The following is a 19,610-nucleotide window of genomic DNA, read 5'->3' on the forward strand; positions in this document are numbered from 1 at the left end:
ATGCAATACTAAAATTCAGTCAGATTTAAAATAGTTGGGATATAAATGCATTTTTGTGTAAAGTAAATGGTGTGAAACTTAGTGAAGATAAGTAAATTAAAAATCATCTTAAAAATATATAGGCAAAAAATAAACAGGAAGAAGTAACTGGCTGTGAGATAATGAATAATTTCAAAATATAAATTGCCTTTGTACTTTACAATAGGCTGCTTGACCACTATGTCTGTACAAACATACTGATGTGAAAATTGTTGACAAAAGCCCCAGGTATCATGCTGTAAAGATTAAGCATTGTGTAATAAAACTTTATATTGTAGCTGCTACTTCTTAAATTTTTTTTTGCATTTCTTTAGTTCATTTTGTATGCCATCTGAAAATAACTTTGTTTTTCATATCAACAATGGACATTGAAATTAATATCCATTTTAATACTCTCATTTAGACAACTGTGACATTTCCAAACACATTCTCTGAACAATCCATAGAGACACAGAGCTCTTTTTATCCCCAGTCAAGAGAGAGGCACAAGACCTGTTGTAGCGTGCTCTGTGCCTCTGGGGTTCCATTAAACAATCAAGTCAGAACTCTTCCCCTGTGATCACGCTAAGTAATGGGGAATGGGTTCTGCTATTATAATGGCCAAAAGCAAATGGGGAGTGACTTTTAATTGATTCATTAAAATGCAGATGACTTAAAATAAGCAGCTGGGCCAGGACAGAAAATGAAACAGCAAAAGACACCTGCGACAGAATCTAACATAAAATACTCTTTCAGGCACATAGAATGGTTTGAGGCACTGCGGGCTTTGCCTTTCTTACATTTTCACCAAGACAGCTATTGGAATCATGGAAACATGGTTTAAAGAGAGGAATGTAACAAACAGTAAAATGTTTCCAACAACAAGATGGAAGAAGTGAAAGGATAGGACCAAATATCAAAAAGAGCATTCAGGAGCAGGAACATACCCTAAATGAATCAAATAATATGGCAATGAGAAACAAAACATTCACAAGGTATAGTGTTAAAAGTATACTATACTGTATATTACCAAATTCAGAGTGTAAAAAAGAAGGTATAATCATTCTTGCAAGGATTGTGAAAACCGTCAGGGATATTTGCCGCTGAAACTGAAATGTTAGACTTTACTACCGACGGCTTTATTCCTGTTTGTCAGAGCACCTACCAGGGGGAATGCCTGTATCGATCAAATGTTTTCAAACAATCAAGACAGAGTAAGAAGAACAAGAGACAACCACTTAGAAAATGTCATCATAATGTGGGTGTGCTTTGAAATATACAGTATATTTTTAAACTGTATAGTTATACAACAAAAGGTATATAAAGCACATTTTGAAGAAATAATTAGCACTTAAACAAGATAGGGCCAAAACAGGGAAGAATGTTGCATTAGAGGCTAAAATAAATAAAAATGTAAAAAAAAAAAAACATCACACCAGCAGCTACATCGGCAAAGGAAAATGAATTGCCTTTGTGTGCTCCAGTATATCATAATGTGAAAACAGAGAGTGGGCATATAGTGTCTTCTGTGATTTCTTAAGTCTGCTTAACATTAAATTTAAATAGATAGGGGTTAAATAGATTCTACATATATCAAAGAGGTCAGAGTATATACAACAGATATTCAGGTGTATTTGGCGAGTGCCAGCATGATAGGGAGGTGTCTGAATTAAACAGGCATAGGACACAGACACAGGCATAAAAAATAAAACTGAAAAAATAAATCTGGAATATTCAGATCTCCCATAGACAGTTAAAATGCTGTAGAGTGCATAATTTAAGATGAGGTTACTTCCCTTTCCATATGAATTTAGAAACTCCTGAATGTAATCTGTCCAAATAACCAAAGGGTAGAAAAAGCCAAATCAAAGAACCCACAAATAATTCCATTGAGGAAGCACATTCATTTTAGTTATAGAGACATATGCCCGAGGAGAATTAAGGAAATGAGTCCATCTATTCTAGTGAATATCAGCCTGTTTAAAGGTGTAATTAAAGTTGTTTACTGTGAGCTTACAAAAAGAAGTAAATATCAGTATTAGTGTTTGACTACTGGCACAGTCAGATTAAGGCTAGCTTTATCATTTGATTTATACCCTGATTGAGCATTAAAATTACTGAAATATCAGATGAGGCAGGGAGTAAGAGACATTCATAGTCCAATAATAATCTTCAATATTATTACCTGTGATAATGAGAAAAGTAGTACATTGATGGAGAACCTGTCTTAGAAGTACCAAGAATAAGCCAAACAACAATGAAAGTGCCTCTAGATGTAGTTAGTTTGGAAGAATACTTGATACCTGAAAGCAGAACAGAATATTTCCATTTAGGATAATCTAAAGCTTTCTGAATCTCCAAAGGTACAAGGGGAAACAGTGTCTATATGTCTGTATTCATGAATGTAATAAGGAGAATACAGAAAATGTTATCAGAAGCCATATGCTCTTAAAATAAAATAGAATTTGATTGTGGTGAAGTAATTTAGTCATATAAATCTCCAACTGAAGTGAAAGTGCATTTATGAAACATTTTATGGCCAAGAAAATCAGTGAAATGAGATGACAACTTGCAGAAAGTACAGAATCTTTTTTTTCATTAATAGGATTATAATGGTAGTATTAGCATCACTTCGGAAAAATAACTTCTCAACTGCCTTATGTATTATGTGGAATATAGGAGGATCTAACTGAGCCCAATAAGTCTAAAAGATAAAATTCAGGAGGAATGCCATCAATACAATAAATTATACACTTTGTCATGTTCTGCTCCACCTACAATACTTTAACTCAGATTGAGATATAGGCACTTTTAGCAAGGCTGACTCTGCACAAAAAAAGACTAAGCAACTGAAAAATATATTGTACTCCATTTCAGATCAAATTGAGCTTTTGAACTATATAGAGTCAAACATCTGAAATGTATAGTTTATCTGCACTGGATCTGACAGCAATGTCCCCATGCTAATCTATTGTATAGAATATCTGCTGTTCAGTTTTTCATTACACCATCTCTACAGCTAGTAAATGGATGAGTTGACTACAATTAGAATAATAATTCTGCCTAACTTTTGTAGACAAAAGAGCAGTTGAGAATATTCTAGAAAAAATAAACAACAGTTTACAATACAGTATTTTTTCTAGGATGGAATCTGTGCAGTTGTAATCCAAATAAACTAATGATAAATAAAATATAAATATAATAATGCAAATAATAAAGTCTTTGAAGGTGTTTATCTGAAATTGAGTGGCGTTGACTGAAACACGTTTCAAATAAAGAATTAGTTTTGTTTTTTGTATTGTTGTTTTGTAACAGTGAGGTATTGAAAATATGAGCTGATGGCAGGCAAAGGCTTTAAAAGATAAAACCTGCTAAATTTGTAGAGTGATCTGATAGCAACATCTCTTCATTTCACCCACTAAAGAACTTCTGAGTTATTATATTATATTAAAATATACTGTAACCACCATATACTGTAACTACCCAGTCATGTTAGCCAAGTTATAAGTTAGAACCAGCAGGAGGTGATTTCTTCTTAATTCAGTTCTTCACAATTTCTGGTCATTGTAACTGTTTTGTTTTCTGAATAATATTCAGTTTAAACATAACTAAGAACTGCAATACAAGTAGGGAATATCAATTTTTCCTAAGAAGCATTATACGGAAATGAGGCCTGTGTGAATTTGATGTAACCGATTTGCTTCATGCCTGTTATCAGCTGGAGTTTAATAATAATCTAATAGTAAGTAAGACTAGTTTTACTCTTCTGTCTGCACTCTCCTTTTCTTTATGCCTTGTTGTAGCAGGATATCTGTGGATTATCCTAGTACCTGTTAACTATTCTGCCTGTCACAGTCTTTGCCTTCTTTTTTCGTTTTCTTTGTTTTTTTTAATGGATTATTAGTGCATGATTCTCACTTTCTGTGAGGACTCCAAGTACTCAAAGCCTATAGTGATTGTAAGACGTTTTTCTTACTATTTTTAGAACTGCTAATATTTTACCACAAGTTCTTGCAGGTGTAATGGCAAAGATAAGCCATTTGATTTTTTACAAAATCCCAGGTTCTACATCAACCGATACAGTGTTTAATATTCAAAAACACAATCAGATTGTTTGTAATGAACTGTAGTGACTCAACAAAAAGAAATCAAATTTTCACCTGAGTGCTTGCCATGTCCATTATACCCTTAATACCCAGATAAATACAGCAGAATGAGTGTGTGAAAATGGAATTAGTGCATAGACCAAGATAGCCACTTCTCTGGCATCTGATTTTCAACATGCTGCCCATAACACAACCTGAGCTACCAAACTGATGTCTGGAAGGCAGCAGACCATGAAAGATGGAAGAATGCCTGCATATTATTAAGTAGAAGCACCATACAATAAGCCCTTGACTGCATCAGTGGCAGTGCTCGAACCTTCTCTGTCCTTCTCCCAGCACCATGGACACAAGTAAAACAGCTCCATACTACACACAATAGGATAGGATAGAATCCAATGATGCCAGGGAGGAATTCAAAGGCTCCCAGTACAGCACCTGCATCTTTTTAACTACAGTTCATTTAGTCAACCATATTCTATTCATTCTCTGCAGGTTGCCCATATTAAAGTTATCATTTAGCAAGCATTTTGTTTATCTTAACCCTATTTAGAATACTGAAGAAGAGACAGTTTTACAAGGCTTAACAATATACAGTATGGACATTTCAAAAACACGTAAAATAATGTTCACAATGCACTGTGGAATATACAAAATGTACATATACATATAATATTATTATATTAATATAATATACTGTACATATACAAAACAAACCAGGAACTAATCTCCTATGATATTTTCTACAAAGGGCAGACAAGGGGAAAGTATTTTCTACTGTTAAATAGGCATATCTTATTTTTGAATGTGAAATGAGTTTTGTAGAAGTGATATTTTGCATGTTATAATATGAGTTATATGAGCAAGAATATAAACTATCATGTGCTTTTAATGGTGAGAGTTAATACTTTTCTTAATAGTGCCAATAATAACAGTACTAGGGATTTAACATTTCAAAATATCTGGTATGTATTGTGGAATGCTTTTTATTATGTTTTTTTAATTTATATAATTATTATTTTAGATGTTTACTGAGTTATTCAATTACAAAATAATATCAAAATCAACAGAATGTTCAATGAAATGAAAGTCATAATTTCTGTGTTTGCTTGTTTAAGTGTTTGGTTGGCACAACTCAACTACCTTTGACTTGGAAGGCAACCAAGCACAATATGAATACAAATGTATGTGTAATGTCTTTCCATCTTGTAGGTTTGTTTTTATCAATTAAAAATCATTGTAAGTCATTGATTAGCTAAATTAGAAGAACCTTAGTGGTACTTCATCTTCTTAAATGTTACCATGTACTCATCCTATGTGTAACTTTGTGATCATGGAGATTGTCATGCTTTGCCCTGATGAGCATTTTGAGAATCTGGGCTGCCTATAGATGCAAGTCAGGCAAAAAAAATATGAGTACACTTCTAGAATAAATCATTTTAAATTGTATTGTGTCAGCTATAGGATAAACTCATAAGTATTTGAGGAAAAACAAAAATATGGTCTGAGACAACCACATAATAAGTAACTGAGTTGTTAAGATCGATTAAGATGAAACAGCTGACAGTCCCAGATAATAAACCAAGATAACGTCAATACAAAGTCCTAAGGGACTCCTGGTTTCCCCATCAGAAATGATAGCAAGTGTATTCTTTTTCTAATCAAAGTTATAGCAGCATCCTGTTCAAGCTGATTGATAACAGGAGCTTTATTTGCACACTGCACTGTGAGGAAGAGGCAGATCTCATTAATGCAATACTAGCTTTTAGAAGCTACCAAAAAAAAAACACTGTGCATTTTAATTGAATGATACATGATGGAAACAAACATATATATACACTATCAAGCAGCATTAGCTTGCAAAGAGTTCCTTGGTTGGGATTCAGGTGAAGACAATGTTGTATATTATACGTCTTAAAATGTAATTGTACATCTGGAATATTGGAATGCTATTCTCCATGTTTCTGGAAAGCCCCAGCTGATGTTTGGAATTTCTGAATGAGTTATTTTTTCATTTGCAGATCTAAAAAGCTCTTTCCAAGAATGATGCACTATGTGGAGGCTTAGGAAACACTTGAGTCTAGTCTCTGTAAAAATCTGCTTCATTCATTAAAGAAGCCCTTTAAAACACTTGAGGAAAGGTTAAGCTCATTGATTTAACAATGAACATCACTGAAGTACTTTACACATACAAATCCATCTGGTTGCTCATAGACCTTATCAGTGTGGAAATTTTCCATGAAATGTGGATGTGGATTATTGTGACTTTCACAGTTCTTTGTATCTGTCTATGTGAAATCCCCTTTTGAGAAAATGTGTTATGACATATATCCACTGTAATTATACTGGTCTAGGGACAATTTATGTGTATTAACTTATATAATTCTCTGCAGGCTTGTTAGAAAATGGAAAAATACCCATAAAATGTCAACCACTTATACCGTATATAATATATAAAGACAACTGCTTTCAGTAATAACCAAAATGTATTATAGGTTTCATTACCATTGTTCTTTATTAAAATGTATTTATATAAAATGTATTCTTTAAAAACTGCAGCCCAGATAGCCCACTAGCAGATGGCAAAGTTAGTCCAACATCACTTGTTTCATTGGGCTAAAGGAATATTGTTTAGAGGCCAGCAATGTGGGCCTACTGTATACATTATAATAAATAATTTATGAGATTGTAGAGACAAACCATTTCTAGAAGCCTTGGGCTCCACTTCTTTTTCACTTAAGATAACTTATTTTTAATCCTTTAATATTATTTTCTTTAAATCACCCTTTAAAATGTTGACTTCTTAAAGATCATAATCTAAAAAATACAAAAGGTTACATAAACAAACTAGAGTCACAATTTCATTTCATTAAGGTTTCTCACGTGGCCGTTCAACTGGCTCAACCAACCACAACCAGTGTTCCACCTAACTGGCTTACTGCCATTGATAAGCTATTAGTTTATGTGAATTCTCACTATGAATTTAGATGTGCAGTTAAGTATTACATGGACCAGTGGAATCGTTTTTTAGATATGATGCAAACTTGCATAAACAACATATCCAGGTAATTAATAAAATATTGGATAAGTGGATCTGCCAGTGTGAGCCCAGAGTCAGTTACCATTTGACTTTTATTTAGGAATCCTGGTAGTACAGTACATAAGTAGACATTTTGGTTAGGCTGAGAAACCTTTATATGCCTTACTGCAGCAAATACCTAAATTAATCTTTGTTTATGTTTTTTTTTGTACGTGTACGGTCTGATTATTTTACGTTATTTGGCAGTTTAGAAACATTGCTAAAATCCACTGGATACAGGTGTTTAATCCTGACCATTTCATTGCTACAGTATGTTCTACTGGAAGGTTTAAATGTAATAATTCTGTTCTCTGTCAAGTATAAATTATGTTTTGCTTGTTTTTTCCAAATATCAAGCTGCAAACTAAGTAATGCTGTAGGATAGATTGAATGACAGACAAAAATTAGTATTTCATTATTTTCACTTTGCATCAAAACCTTCTTAATGCTATATTGTTAATAGCTTTTGATATGTGGTACCTACAATAATAAATTTATGAATCATATATGAGAATGTCAATCCAACATCAACATCAGTGATTAAAAAATAGAATTACCTTGTATTTAAATTGTGCTTTTTATTTAAAAAGATTCCAAAGTGCTTTACATATACAGTATAAGGCAACTCCCTTCATCCATCACTGAAGTGTAATACCCACCTGGGTGACATTTCACACAGGCATCCCCTACACATCAGTTCAGGTAGAAAACTGAGTGATTACTTCAACAGAATCATAGCCAGGTCGGAATTTAGCCTGTACACTTTGGTTAATATCATTACATTTTTTAAGAACATTGCCCTTGTAATTGTAATGACTAAGTAGTCAGGGCTTCAGTTAAATTTCTCATCCAAAGGACAGCACATTCTACAACAGTGTCCCTGGTCACTGTTTTAGCCAGTTCTCACCATTGACACATTTAGCCAATTTCCTCCCCCTTAAAAATTTGTTATATCTCTGCAGCAGAACATAGCAGGAGCCTGGATCAGGTCTTAAATTGAAGGTAACCCCCTTGGCTTTGAGTGTGAACAGTCATGTTTCTTATATTTCTTAATGTGTCCGCTCAGCAGACAAACATATGAAAAAAACCAACAAAAAACAGCAGGCAAAAATGGTTTTTTGGTCTTCAGAAGTCAGATTTTTAAACTATATGCATATCAAGGGCCTGGGAATGATTTGAAAACCTTGTTCTCGGGGACTTCTAGCTTGGATAAAAATCTGGGACAAATTGATCAATTAGAAAAAAATCTAAATTATGTTTTGTGATGGACCTGGAATGAAATTTCACGCCTACAATAAAAAATCATAAAAATATTGAAAATAAGAATAACCATTGCAATTGCTATAAAAACCTTTAGACACTGCTAGAGAGCCTTTATCTGATGTTATGCAATGAAAAAAAAACTCAGAGTTGCCTTCTGGTGTGAAAAAAAGGAGCACTGATAAGAAACTGATCAGATAAAAAACTGATTGATTACCCCTTCTGAGTCAATGATTGACAGCTAAAAGGCAGGCGAGGAAGTCTTACCCCCTCATTCAGGGCTCTGAATGGCTGAAAATACAATGAATGACAGTGGTTTTTACCAATCAGATAGCCTTATTTCTAGCTATCGGTCTTCAAATATTTACTACAAAGTCAATAACGTTCAATAGTCTCCAGGTCTGGAGTTAAACTAGTCTGGGTTATTTTGGATATATGTCATGCTCCAGAATAAGGTAAAAACATGGGATATATATATATATATTTGCTGGTTTTTGCTTTTGCGGTTTTGTTGGTAAAAATTTATGATATTGAGATGCTGTGCTGGCTGGGTGTTTTTATTGGGATTCTGCTAGTTCATTAATTTATTGGTTTATTGCATAATAGTGTCATATCTGTGAAAACAAACTTTATGGTTTTGTTTTGACGATATTGGAGAATACGTGCATGTGAGAAAATTTGTGGAGCGGTTTCAAAAAACATTGTTTATCTTGCATTTATCTTAAACATAAAAAGTGTCAACTGGGGAGACAGGTGTGGTCACCGGTGACCACGATCCAGGCTAACAGGATGGGGCTTTGGTCTGTAATTCCTGCTCCAGTGGAGAAAGACACCAGCTACAATATGATTTATCTAGATGGTGGTAATGATATATTACACAACTTGGGTTGTGACTTTCACATTGTGTATATACAGTAAGCATGCTGTTTTGTTTTTCTTGGATGTACAGTTTATGCCAATAGTAATCCAAAAGCACTGTTTGCCAGAACTTTCATGTGATCCTCTTCAATTAAGCCCACAGTGCCTTCATCTCTTTTCTGAAAAAAAAAACAAAAACAACGTCTGCCTTTCTTTTGAAATGTGTCTAGTTGAGCTTTTTTCTTCTGCAGATTTTTCTGTGCCTGTGGTATAAATCTCAACCTTTCATTCAATAGACCATTAATGAAGTCTACTTCAATCTGTTATAGTGATAGTGTAAGGTCACAAGTCTGGCCATTTAGCTCAGTGGAGTTATTCATCTACTTACAGTATGTGACGCACTGCAGATACTTACTGAGGACAAACGTGCATGGAGCATTTATAGATACAGTATGTAACAGTACTTTAATGTATTGTGAGATTTACGACAGGGGGCTGAAATTATTTCAATTCAGTATTTCAGTTAATCTCTTTTGATGTTTCTTTTTAAAATGATTATAAATGCAGTTTCAGCATTTTAAGAGCCATGTATTTGTTTTATGACACACCTGCTCCCTTTAAATTATCTATTTTCTAGATAAATTGATTTCACAATGGGAGCACTAGCTCTATCCATTGCCTACTGCTTTAGGAAAGTTGAAACTGTATCTACCTGACAGTAGTGTTGTGAAGATGTTTCTTAAAACCTTTAGAAATTTGACATTTAAAGATCACAGTAATATACTGGAGCCTGTAATAAAACATTAAGCCAGAAGGCTGAATATACAGTTTGTATTTCTATTCAGTCATCTGGTATAGTCAGCTGTTATCTGATTTTGAGAATCAGAACCTTCTTAATGCTATATTCTCAATAGAGTTTGATATATGGTATATACGAGAATGTCAATCCAACATCAACATCAATGATTAAAAAATAGAATTACCTTGTACTTAAATTGTGCTTTTCATTTCAAAAGATCCCAAAATGCTTTACATATACAGTATAAGGCAACTCCCTTCATCCATCACTGAAGTGTAATACCCACCTGGGTGAGATTTCACACAGGCAGCCCCTACACAACAGTTCAGGTAGAAAACTGAGTGATTACTTCAATGGAATTATAGCCAGGTCAGAATTTATCCTGTACACTTCGATTAATACCATTACATTTTTTATACCATTACCATTACATTACATGCTCTTGTCAGTTACTTTAAAGATTGAACTCAAAATAGAGAGAGAGGAATCACTTTATTGGCCATATACAATTTCTTGTATTAAGAATTTGTCTTTATGCATACCCCAACTTGCTCTCCATGAGACACACAGACACACAGACAGGGAGAAGCATGGGGTCAGAGCGCAGGGTCAGCCATATACTGTGCCCCTGGAGGAGTTGGGGTTAAGGACCTAGCTCAGGGGCCCAACGGAGTAGGATTCCTCTTCTAGCCATGGTATACGAACCGAAAGCCTTCCAGCCACAGGTGCAGATCCTTAGCCACAGAGCCTCCGCAACACCCGTAGAATCGCTTTGTCAATGATGTATGAAGGATCTCCCCCGCCAAAGAAAGAAAACCACATTGGGAAAGCCTTGGTTTTTGAAGTTGGTCTCATCACTGCATAATCTGAGAATGAGATTTAGCTAACCAGCGAGTGCTGTGTTGAAATCTATGAATCAGGTTGAAGGATAAAATTTGGTTTCTGTATTTTTCTGATATTTTCTCTGAGTCTTTGTATTCATTTAATAGGACCCAGGCAGAAAGATAAGCGTAATCATGATGAGGAGAGTTAAAATCGAGGAACTATTCAATTGAAATTATCTTCTCTGCTGTGGTATGTTTTCTGTAGCTGTCAGCCTGTCATCTCCCTGTATAAATTACAGTTAATACAGTACAGCGAGTGCAGGAAATCAGGTTGCTGAACAAGCATGCCACTTTTTGAAAAAAGATGAAATGGCCAGAGGGACTATACTGTATTTATGATCTATATGTGCTGTTGGCTTTATGCTGTATATGCAGGAAATGCATTGATTTTGGTTGTAGCGAAAAGTGCCTAACATGGATGGTGACTGGATACTGTGAAATTAACTTTTGACAAGACGGTTGTATCTGTTAGAAGGTTGTTGATACCAGATTTATTGTGGGTCTGTAAGAAGAGTTCAAGTTGAAACATTTAAGTTGTAAAATTGAGAGGTTTTGATTGATGACCTTGGTGAGAAAAAGGTTTTAAAGGTAAAAGGGAAGGGCAAGTGGAATTTGCCTCTGGGTGTGAAAATTCTTCATGGGGCTGATGTTCTGAGGGCTGTAACTCAGGTGAGGGATCTATCAATGATTTGTGAACGGATCACGATTGTCAATGAAAATAGACCCCAGTGGTTAGGTTCATCACTGAGCAAAGGACAATATCTAAGAAAATATGTGAAAAGAAGTGTTTTTTTATATGTTTGTGATAGAAGGAGCTGTAAAGGAGATAACTGTGTGAATGAGTATTAGTATGCATAGCTATTTTCAGTCTTGGTTACTTAATGATGAGTCTTAGGAAAGATTGATGGGAGGCAGAAAATTAACAGAAAACTTCAGAAAACAAACATATATGAATACAGTGCACAATATTTACCAATACGTTTAATTGTCATTGGTTCTTCAGTTGTGCAAATTTGTCAAACAGCTTGCTTTCATAAATGGCATCATGCAATCTGATTAGTAATTGCTTTGTGATTTGTTGTACTCTGTGCCTTTTAAGTTCTTTGCTCTATAAGCTCCTTTGAAGAGTGCTTCAGGCAGGCAAGTTAATCAAGCAAACAGCTCTTTGCACCTACGGAATCAATAATCCTGAATGACCATGCTTTAAAAAAATAAAACTTCAAAACTACTCCTGGCTTTTAAAATTCCATCCATATGGCACTGTTTGTTCTTTGCAGTAATTAATTCTGAGGTTCAAAGTGAGAATGTTTGCATATCATTTATGGCTATAAAGAATTTTAAAGTTTGAGATTCATTTAACAGCTTGTGATTATTCAATACATATTTTAATAACAGTTTCTGCATTCAAAAGCTTAACAATATTTGGTACTAGTTACTCATAAAATCTGAAATCCTGTATTCTTATGCAATTGAGTTCTATATGTGAAGTCCTTGAAAGAGCATCTAGTCTTTTATTTCTTTGGTGTTAGGGCACATTAAAAAGGTTGTTGCTGAAGGATTTTATCTACAAAGCTACACCAAAGTGAAAGAGATGGAGTGGTCAGTGGAGCCGTGGAGCTTCCAATTTCTTCTTCTATGGAGAGCTGGACTCATATCAAGCCATGGTGCTTCCTAAAAAAACATTTCTCATCTCAGTCCAGGGTTCAGTGCCTATTCAGAAGTCTAAAACCCACTGTATGTATTCACCACCCTTTTGGGCACTTTTAAACAGTTAACTTGTGTCAGGTTTAGTAATTGGTGTTTAGATTGGCCAGATTCTGTAACTTTCCTTACACCCAAAATAGCATCCAGATCTAAAGTGTATATTTAATCAAATGTGTTTTTAAATAAAAGAGGTATGTTTCATTTTATCCAACATTGTTAGAACACGTTCATATATAGCGTTTTTTTAGACTTGCTCATTTTCTCATCTCCTACCAGCTCTAATGGGTTTGTGAATGTCTCCTCTCTCCTCCGCTTGCATCTCACCTCTTCTCTGCAACATCTGTTGGTTTTTGTTTACTGTTTACAGTGAATTGAAAAATATTTTTTCAGTGTTATGTGCTGCTCAGTTTTACAAAGGTGGATCTGTTTAATTCGAGTGGATGTTATTACCTTCAGAAGGGGATTAAAGAGAAGTAACAATGTCTCTCTGGACACTATTTTCTATAGTGTGTTCTGACCCCCCTCCCCCTCCTTCTCCTCCTCTCTGCAGGTGGCACAATGTTTGGCCGCACTGGAGACTCTGGATCAGAGGCAGATGATGAAACTCAGCTCAAGTTCTACACAGAACAGCACAGGGGGCGGCGCAGGAGTAAAGGTGGGAAAAGGCTCTATGTTTCTTAACTTCCCACTGCTTCTGAAAGATTTTCTGCCCTTATGTTTGCCTAAGCCTGACGTTCCTTTACTGTAGTTATGATACAAATGCTTCAAATGCAAAGTCCTCTCCTTTGCCTAAACCAAGGGTTTTTTTTAGGTTGATTCTCAGGATTCAGACTTTGATTTGACCACTTTTCTTTCTTTGATGGTGGCATCAAGTACCATTTTAAAGATCGTTGATCTTGCACTGTCATGTCACAGAAGCAAGTTCTGTATGTCTTGTCTTTCCTGATTACACCATTAGTTCTGCACCTACTACTCATATCTCTTTACATGATCTGACGTAAAGTCTGTTTGTTGCTAAGTTGGTAATGAATTTCAGACAGTGTCATGGTCTTTGTGTGCAAGACTTGAATTATGCTGCACCCTTTTAATGTTTGACCACATATAAGAAAGTTATCTATCTTTTAACTGTTATTTGGAGTTACCATGGCTAGGTAGTACACTCCTGTGGGGTCATGATAAAGCAGTTGATGGTATTATGACTCTCTTATCTATGAAAATCCCACTTGGAAAATGTGCATTCAATTGTGAGAAAAATCTTGTTACCATATTTATTGAAATACCTTAATATCTCACAGACACAACATGTAGTAGAGATAAACAATGTTGGCTCCTTTATAGCTGTCGTTTAGAGCTTGTCACTAATACTAACAGCAATATGGAAAATTTATCTTGAACAGTCTGGTTTTGGGAGAGGAGAAGATAACCTTGCTCCTGTAAGGACAGTAATTATGCTTCCTGGAAAGTATTCTGGAGTTAGGAAATATAACTTTGAACTTCACTTTGCCTATTCTTTCTTCTGCCTTCTCTTATTTTCTTTGCTTTTTTCATCAGATGATCCACCTCCGTTTTCACAATAGATAAAAAAAATGCACTGTGGCCTGCCATTTATTTTACAAAATCAGACCATGCTTTAACAAAGCAAAATATTAATAAAATATTAAATTAAATTGTTATTTACGAATATTATTTTGCAAAAGAATGGTACAGTAAACATGGTTTCATGGACTTTTACAGATTTTACAGATTTTGGATTTAATGGACAAAATCTGCTACAGGGAAGTTCTGTTTATAAAATCAAAAATCAAAACTGGACTTTCCTCACAATAAAGTAGATTAAAATATAAAAAAACAATATAGGTCTCAAAAGCTTGAATATCGATGGTTTCCCATACGGTCTGGCAATTGGTATTGGGCGTACTGTAGGAGGAACATACTGTACATTGATTTTTTCCTCATGGGACTTATTAGGTTTGAACAGGAATAATATAGTGTGGATGGATGGAGTGTGTTTGTCAGAGTCTCACCAGTTTCTATTAGTTGTGCCATACAGTTCTAGTAAAGAAATCTAAGTCAGGTGGTCATTATCATGGAAGTAACCCTGACTGGAACATTTTATATAATATATTTATGATACATTAAATAATAATCTTGTGTGTTTATGATAAAAAAGACTCAGGAACAGTTGTCATTGACTGTGTTGATTACAAATGTTAAAAGATCCAGAAAGCATGTAGTGTATATATATTGTTATAGCTTTAGGTGACTGAGAAGTGTCTCTTAGATTTTAGCTAAAGCTTGTGACACTGGGAAGAGTAAACACTTCTAACTTCAAAGTCTAGGGGGTCCCTTGAGCAAAAACAATTGTTAAGTTTACCTTAGTATATCTAGGTAAGTTTTGGATTAATGATTGTCAAGAAGCAGTACAGACACACACAATATAAGATCACTTTAAGAGAAGAGGAAAAAAAGGAAGAAACAAGAAGCAGGCAACAAGGAGAAGAGAGAGGAGTCCAGATGATTTGGGTGAGAGCCCCTACTTCGTGGTCATTCAAATCAAATTTGACTAGAGAAGTATTTGAACCTTATTAGAGAGGGCGTGCTATTCTGTGTTTTTAGGGAACTTGGGTTTCTTGGGTAAAAGATCCCTCAGTTAGAAACGTCTTTCCTGCTTAGGGTGCATTTTTATGGAAAGGGATATAGGCTCCCATTTATTTTGTGGCATCTGGGGTGCAGAGAGAGCGATTTAACTGCAGGTTGCATTTAGTTAGAAGGCAGCTCATCACTTATGTTGCCTCTGTAGGCATTAAGAGTTTAATGGTTGGTGCATTCTGGGGTTTTCTGGGTGACCAGAATGTTAGGCCTGTGAAACGCATTGTTTGTAAATACTGTACATAAAGTAGCTTTGTGTGTATGTATGATATGTGTAGTGTAGTTTGTGTTTTGTCATTGTAATAAATATTTGTTTAACCAAGCGTGCCTGGATTATTACTCCTCTCAACAAAGCTGTGCCGGGGAACAAAGAATTCACATGCCTCTAATTACTGTATACCACCCGCTCTGGTATACTGCTAGAAGTCACTTAAAAGTTGGGGGTTATATATAATTATTGAGTAAATCGCTTGGTCAAATCCTGATTTTTACCATTTTAGTAACCCTCCATTTGTAACAATATTTCTCATATAATAGTGTGAAAAAACATCATTTTTTGATTTAATGGACATTTGGCAATAATGGATACAGCTACCCTTCTGTTGGTCCATTAAATTAAGGGTGTATTGCACATTGCATGACTTGTTTCTTTATTTGAATGATTATTGACCAAAACTAAGATCCAGGTTGTTGATTTAGGGGGAGATTAAATTATTTTTCTTACACTAATTTTAGACTGTTTATTTTTACTGACATTTAGAAAGAAAACACATCATTCACTTGTGCTAGTCTTCATAAAGCTTGCTTAAACTGTTTTTTTTTTCTTGGTTCCTCCATGTTGGATCTGCATTGGTGTCAATGTGTCCTCTCCTTGCTGTTCTACAGTGTTAGCACTGTTCTACAGTGACAGTTATATGCAGGTGTTTTGCTACTATGTCCTACGGTGGCTATCAAAAGTATTTACCATTGATTGATAGAAAACACTCTATAATGTAAATGTGAAAATACAATTCTGCAGATCCTCCCAAATTCCTTATAAATATGAAAAAGAAAATTACTGATTGCATTAGTATTAATGCCCTTTGGTATGACACAGTAAAATAAGTTCTGGCACTACCATTTGTTTTTAGATATGCTCAAAAACTGAGTTGCTGGATGAGAAGGGCACTTGTCGGGGAGGCCACAAAGAGGCTCTGTAATGTCTCTAAAGGAATTACAGTCTTCTACAGCTGAAACAGGAGAAATTGTGCATATGACAACAATTGCCCAGGTGATTCACAAATCTCAGCTGCAAGTGAGAGAGAATCTGAGAGTGTCAAAACAAAAACCATAGTTGGGGGAATAAAAAAGCTCACATCAGATCCTGACTACAGTTTGCCAGAAGGCTTGTGGGAGACTTTGAGTCCGAGGGGAAGAGGATTCTTTGGTATGAAAGGTCCACAATTGACCTTTTAGGCTTCAGTGTTAAGTACTATATCCACTGCAAATGTAACACCACTGCTCATCTTGAGAGTATCATGCCTACCTTGAAGCATGGTGGTGCTTTACTCTGTAAGGGGCCTGGAAGACTTGTGAAGGCAAAATGGATGCAGCAAAGCACAGAGAAATCCTAGGACCCCAAAAAAATCTGCTGTGGTCGGCAAGGGCCTTTGGAGAAGATTCATCTTCCAGCAGGACAGTGACACAAAACATACAGCCAAAACCCCAGTGGAGTGACTTTCAAATTAAAAGTAATTGTTCTGGAGTGGCCTACTGTAGTCAAAGCTTGGACCTCAGTCCAATTAAGAATCTGTGGCAGGAGCTGAAAATTGCTGTTCAACAAAGGTTCCCATCCAACCTGAGAGAGCTTGATCAATTTTACAAAGAAGAATGGGTGACAGTGGCAGTGTCCGGATGTATAGAGCTTGGAGAGATATATCCAAGAAGATGCATGGCTATAATTTCGGCCAAAGGTGCCTCAACCAGATATTGACTCAAGTGGGTGATTGCTTGCACTCAGATACATTCTTCTTTATTTTAATAATTAAGGAGGATCTGCAGAATTTTGTTTTGACTCTGTGTTGATCATTGGGAAAAAATCCCAAATAAATGCCTTCCATGATTCCATATTGTAACACAATAAAATGTAAAAAAGTACAAGGAGGTGAATACTTTTGAATGCCACTGTACTTATTACCTGATCAGGACATGCTTTAATTATTGTAAAGTTTAATTTAAGTTAATCTTAAAAATGTAATGCTCCTTTTATTGTTAAAATAATCGGATTTGTGTGTGATAAAGAAACATTCTTATACTTATAGATCATTTCTCTTATCTATAAACTGTGTGTTTTCTCCACAATGATCAAAGTGCTGGAACAGAAGACAAAGTGTTGTGTTTTACAGCTTAATTAATGTTCCCCAGTATGGCTGTTTTAAGCACAGAAATGTTGAACTGTGGCTTCATAGTGACAGAGCTTTGTAAGATACATAGGGTTTCCATGAGAACAGAATGTTGGTCTTATTGATTTCACTAAGAATTGTGTCTGAAAGTGAATCATTTTGGCTTTAACTGGTTAAACCTCATATTATGTATATTTAGAAAAAAAAACTTTGCCAAGAAAGCAAAAGTTAGTGAAATACATATATTTCATACTGAAATATGCTCTCAGTTGATAAGGTTTCTATAGTGTTTTTTTTTTCTTCTTGGTGAGTCATTGAATCCAGCAGGCTACCTTGCAGTGTTAGCCTACCATGTCATTTGGAGAATAAATGAACCCTTGACTGTGTAAGTAGAGATGGTGGAGCCGATTCTAAAAGAAAATAAAAGAAAGCTAACTACAAAAGTCACTTTATATGGTTTCAATTTTAAGGATAGATTAATTCTTTTTTAGAATTAGGGCTGGCTGATTTTTCTTTCTGGGATTTAACGTATTTAAATACTAATGATGTGGACTGAATTATGTGAAATCATTTAGTATGTGGTGTACAACAGCTGGGACCACTGATTAATACATATAATTCATTTTGATGTAAAGGGTTGGATTGTCGGAGTTCATTATCTTTCTGCCTGACACTGACTTGCTTCTTTTTGTGTGAATCTTGATCAGTGTCTAAATGTAATAGCTCTTGACCCTTCCTTTGAGGTTAGTCATGTATTCTTGTTCTGAAGCTGTCATGTACTGTGTCTTGTAGGAAGAAAGACTGATGAAGTAGTGGTGCTATAATTACCCAAAGGCACTACCAAAGGGAGAGTGGAGCAACAAAAAGACTCATATTTAGCCTCAGGGTGATGGTGCTGGGAATTGGCAGCCTGCTGGGGACATTATTTCCATTTTTGCAATGCCATGAGTAGACAGCCAGGCATGGGGGTGCTTACAAGAATAAACTAAGCAGGAAAGAGAAACAATCGAATCAAATAACTGCGAAGGAGCAGCATTACCAGCACACAGAAAATGCTTTAGTGTGGTAGGGATCTTCTCAATTAATTGCTATTAAATTACTATCGTTCGCTGGAGAGTGATTGGTTAGTATGTAGTAGAGTTGAAGGTGCACTGGTTGATTTCCAACCCTTTCTGTTTGAGTCATTTTAAAATAAAATCAGAGTCAACACAGCATAGTTCTGAACAAAAATGTGTGGGGGTTTTTTGTTCTGAGCATGTCTGTTAACTCCTTGCTTCACCAGTTATTTCTGTATTAGCCTTTCCTTAGTATTAAAAATGAAATGAATCTAATATACAGTATATTCACCTACATGTTAGATTTCTGATCTCTTTCATCATTAAAGGACAAGATTTGTAAGCATTTTAATCGAAGCATAAAGACTATATTTGGGTATTGTAGTAACATTTGTTTGTTTCGCTCTCTCTTCAAGTGATTTAATTTGCTGACAAATGAATAGGATTGATTGCAATTAGAGCACGAAGGGCAGGTATCAATTTTACCAGCCTTTAAACAACAGGAGTGGGAATTACATTCACATTCATATTGACTTAATTAGCACGTTGGCTCACCATTTTGTATTGAATTAATTTAAATTGCTCATTTGAAAATTACATCTATTAGTTTTTGGGGTAATTGATATTTTACTATTAAATGTTAATTCATTTTTAATCACTTTACTTCACTATGTCTACAGTCTGCAGTTGGAAGCTGGACTTTGCCTAGGCTCTTCGACCTGTTTCAATTAAACAAAAACATGCATAATATATTATTTTCAATGACTCAATATATGTCATAATTATGTATGTATATGACTTTCAATTACTTCAATGACTT

General features: G+C 35.1%; 1 protein-coding gene across 4 annotated transcripts in view; it reads left to right on the forward strand.

The window, feature by feature from the left end:
• Positions 1–19,610, forward strand: part of LOC102686174 (astrotactin-2) — a 627,894-nt gene that overhangs the window by 235,552 nt on the left and 372,732 nt on the right. For 3 of the 4 annotated variants that reach the window (XM_069183294.1, XM_015367152.2, XM_015367153.2), the window contains one exon: positions 13,256–13,360. The exons of the other annotated variant lie outside the window; for it this stretch is intronic. In XM_069183294.1, coding sequence (XP_069039395.1) covers positions 13,256–13,360 — 105 coding nt within the window. The remainder of the gene's footprint in view (positions 1–13,255; positions 13,361–19,610) is intronic. 4 annotated transcript variants of the gene reach the window in all.

Source organism: Lepisosteus oculatus, chromosome 24 (genome assembly GCF_040954835.1).
Source record: "Lepisosteus oculatus isolate fLepOcu1 chromosome 24, fLepOcu1.hap2, whole genome shotgun sequence".
NCBI classification, from domain to species: domain Eukaryota; kingdom Metazoa; phylum Chordata; class Actinopteri; order Semionotiformes; family Lepisosteidae; genus Lepisosteus; species Lepisosteus oculatus.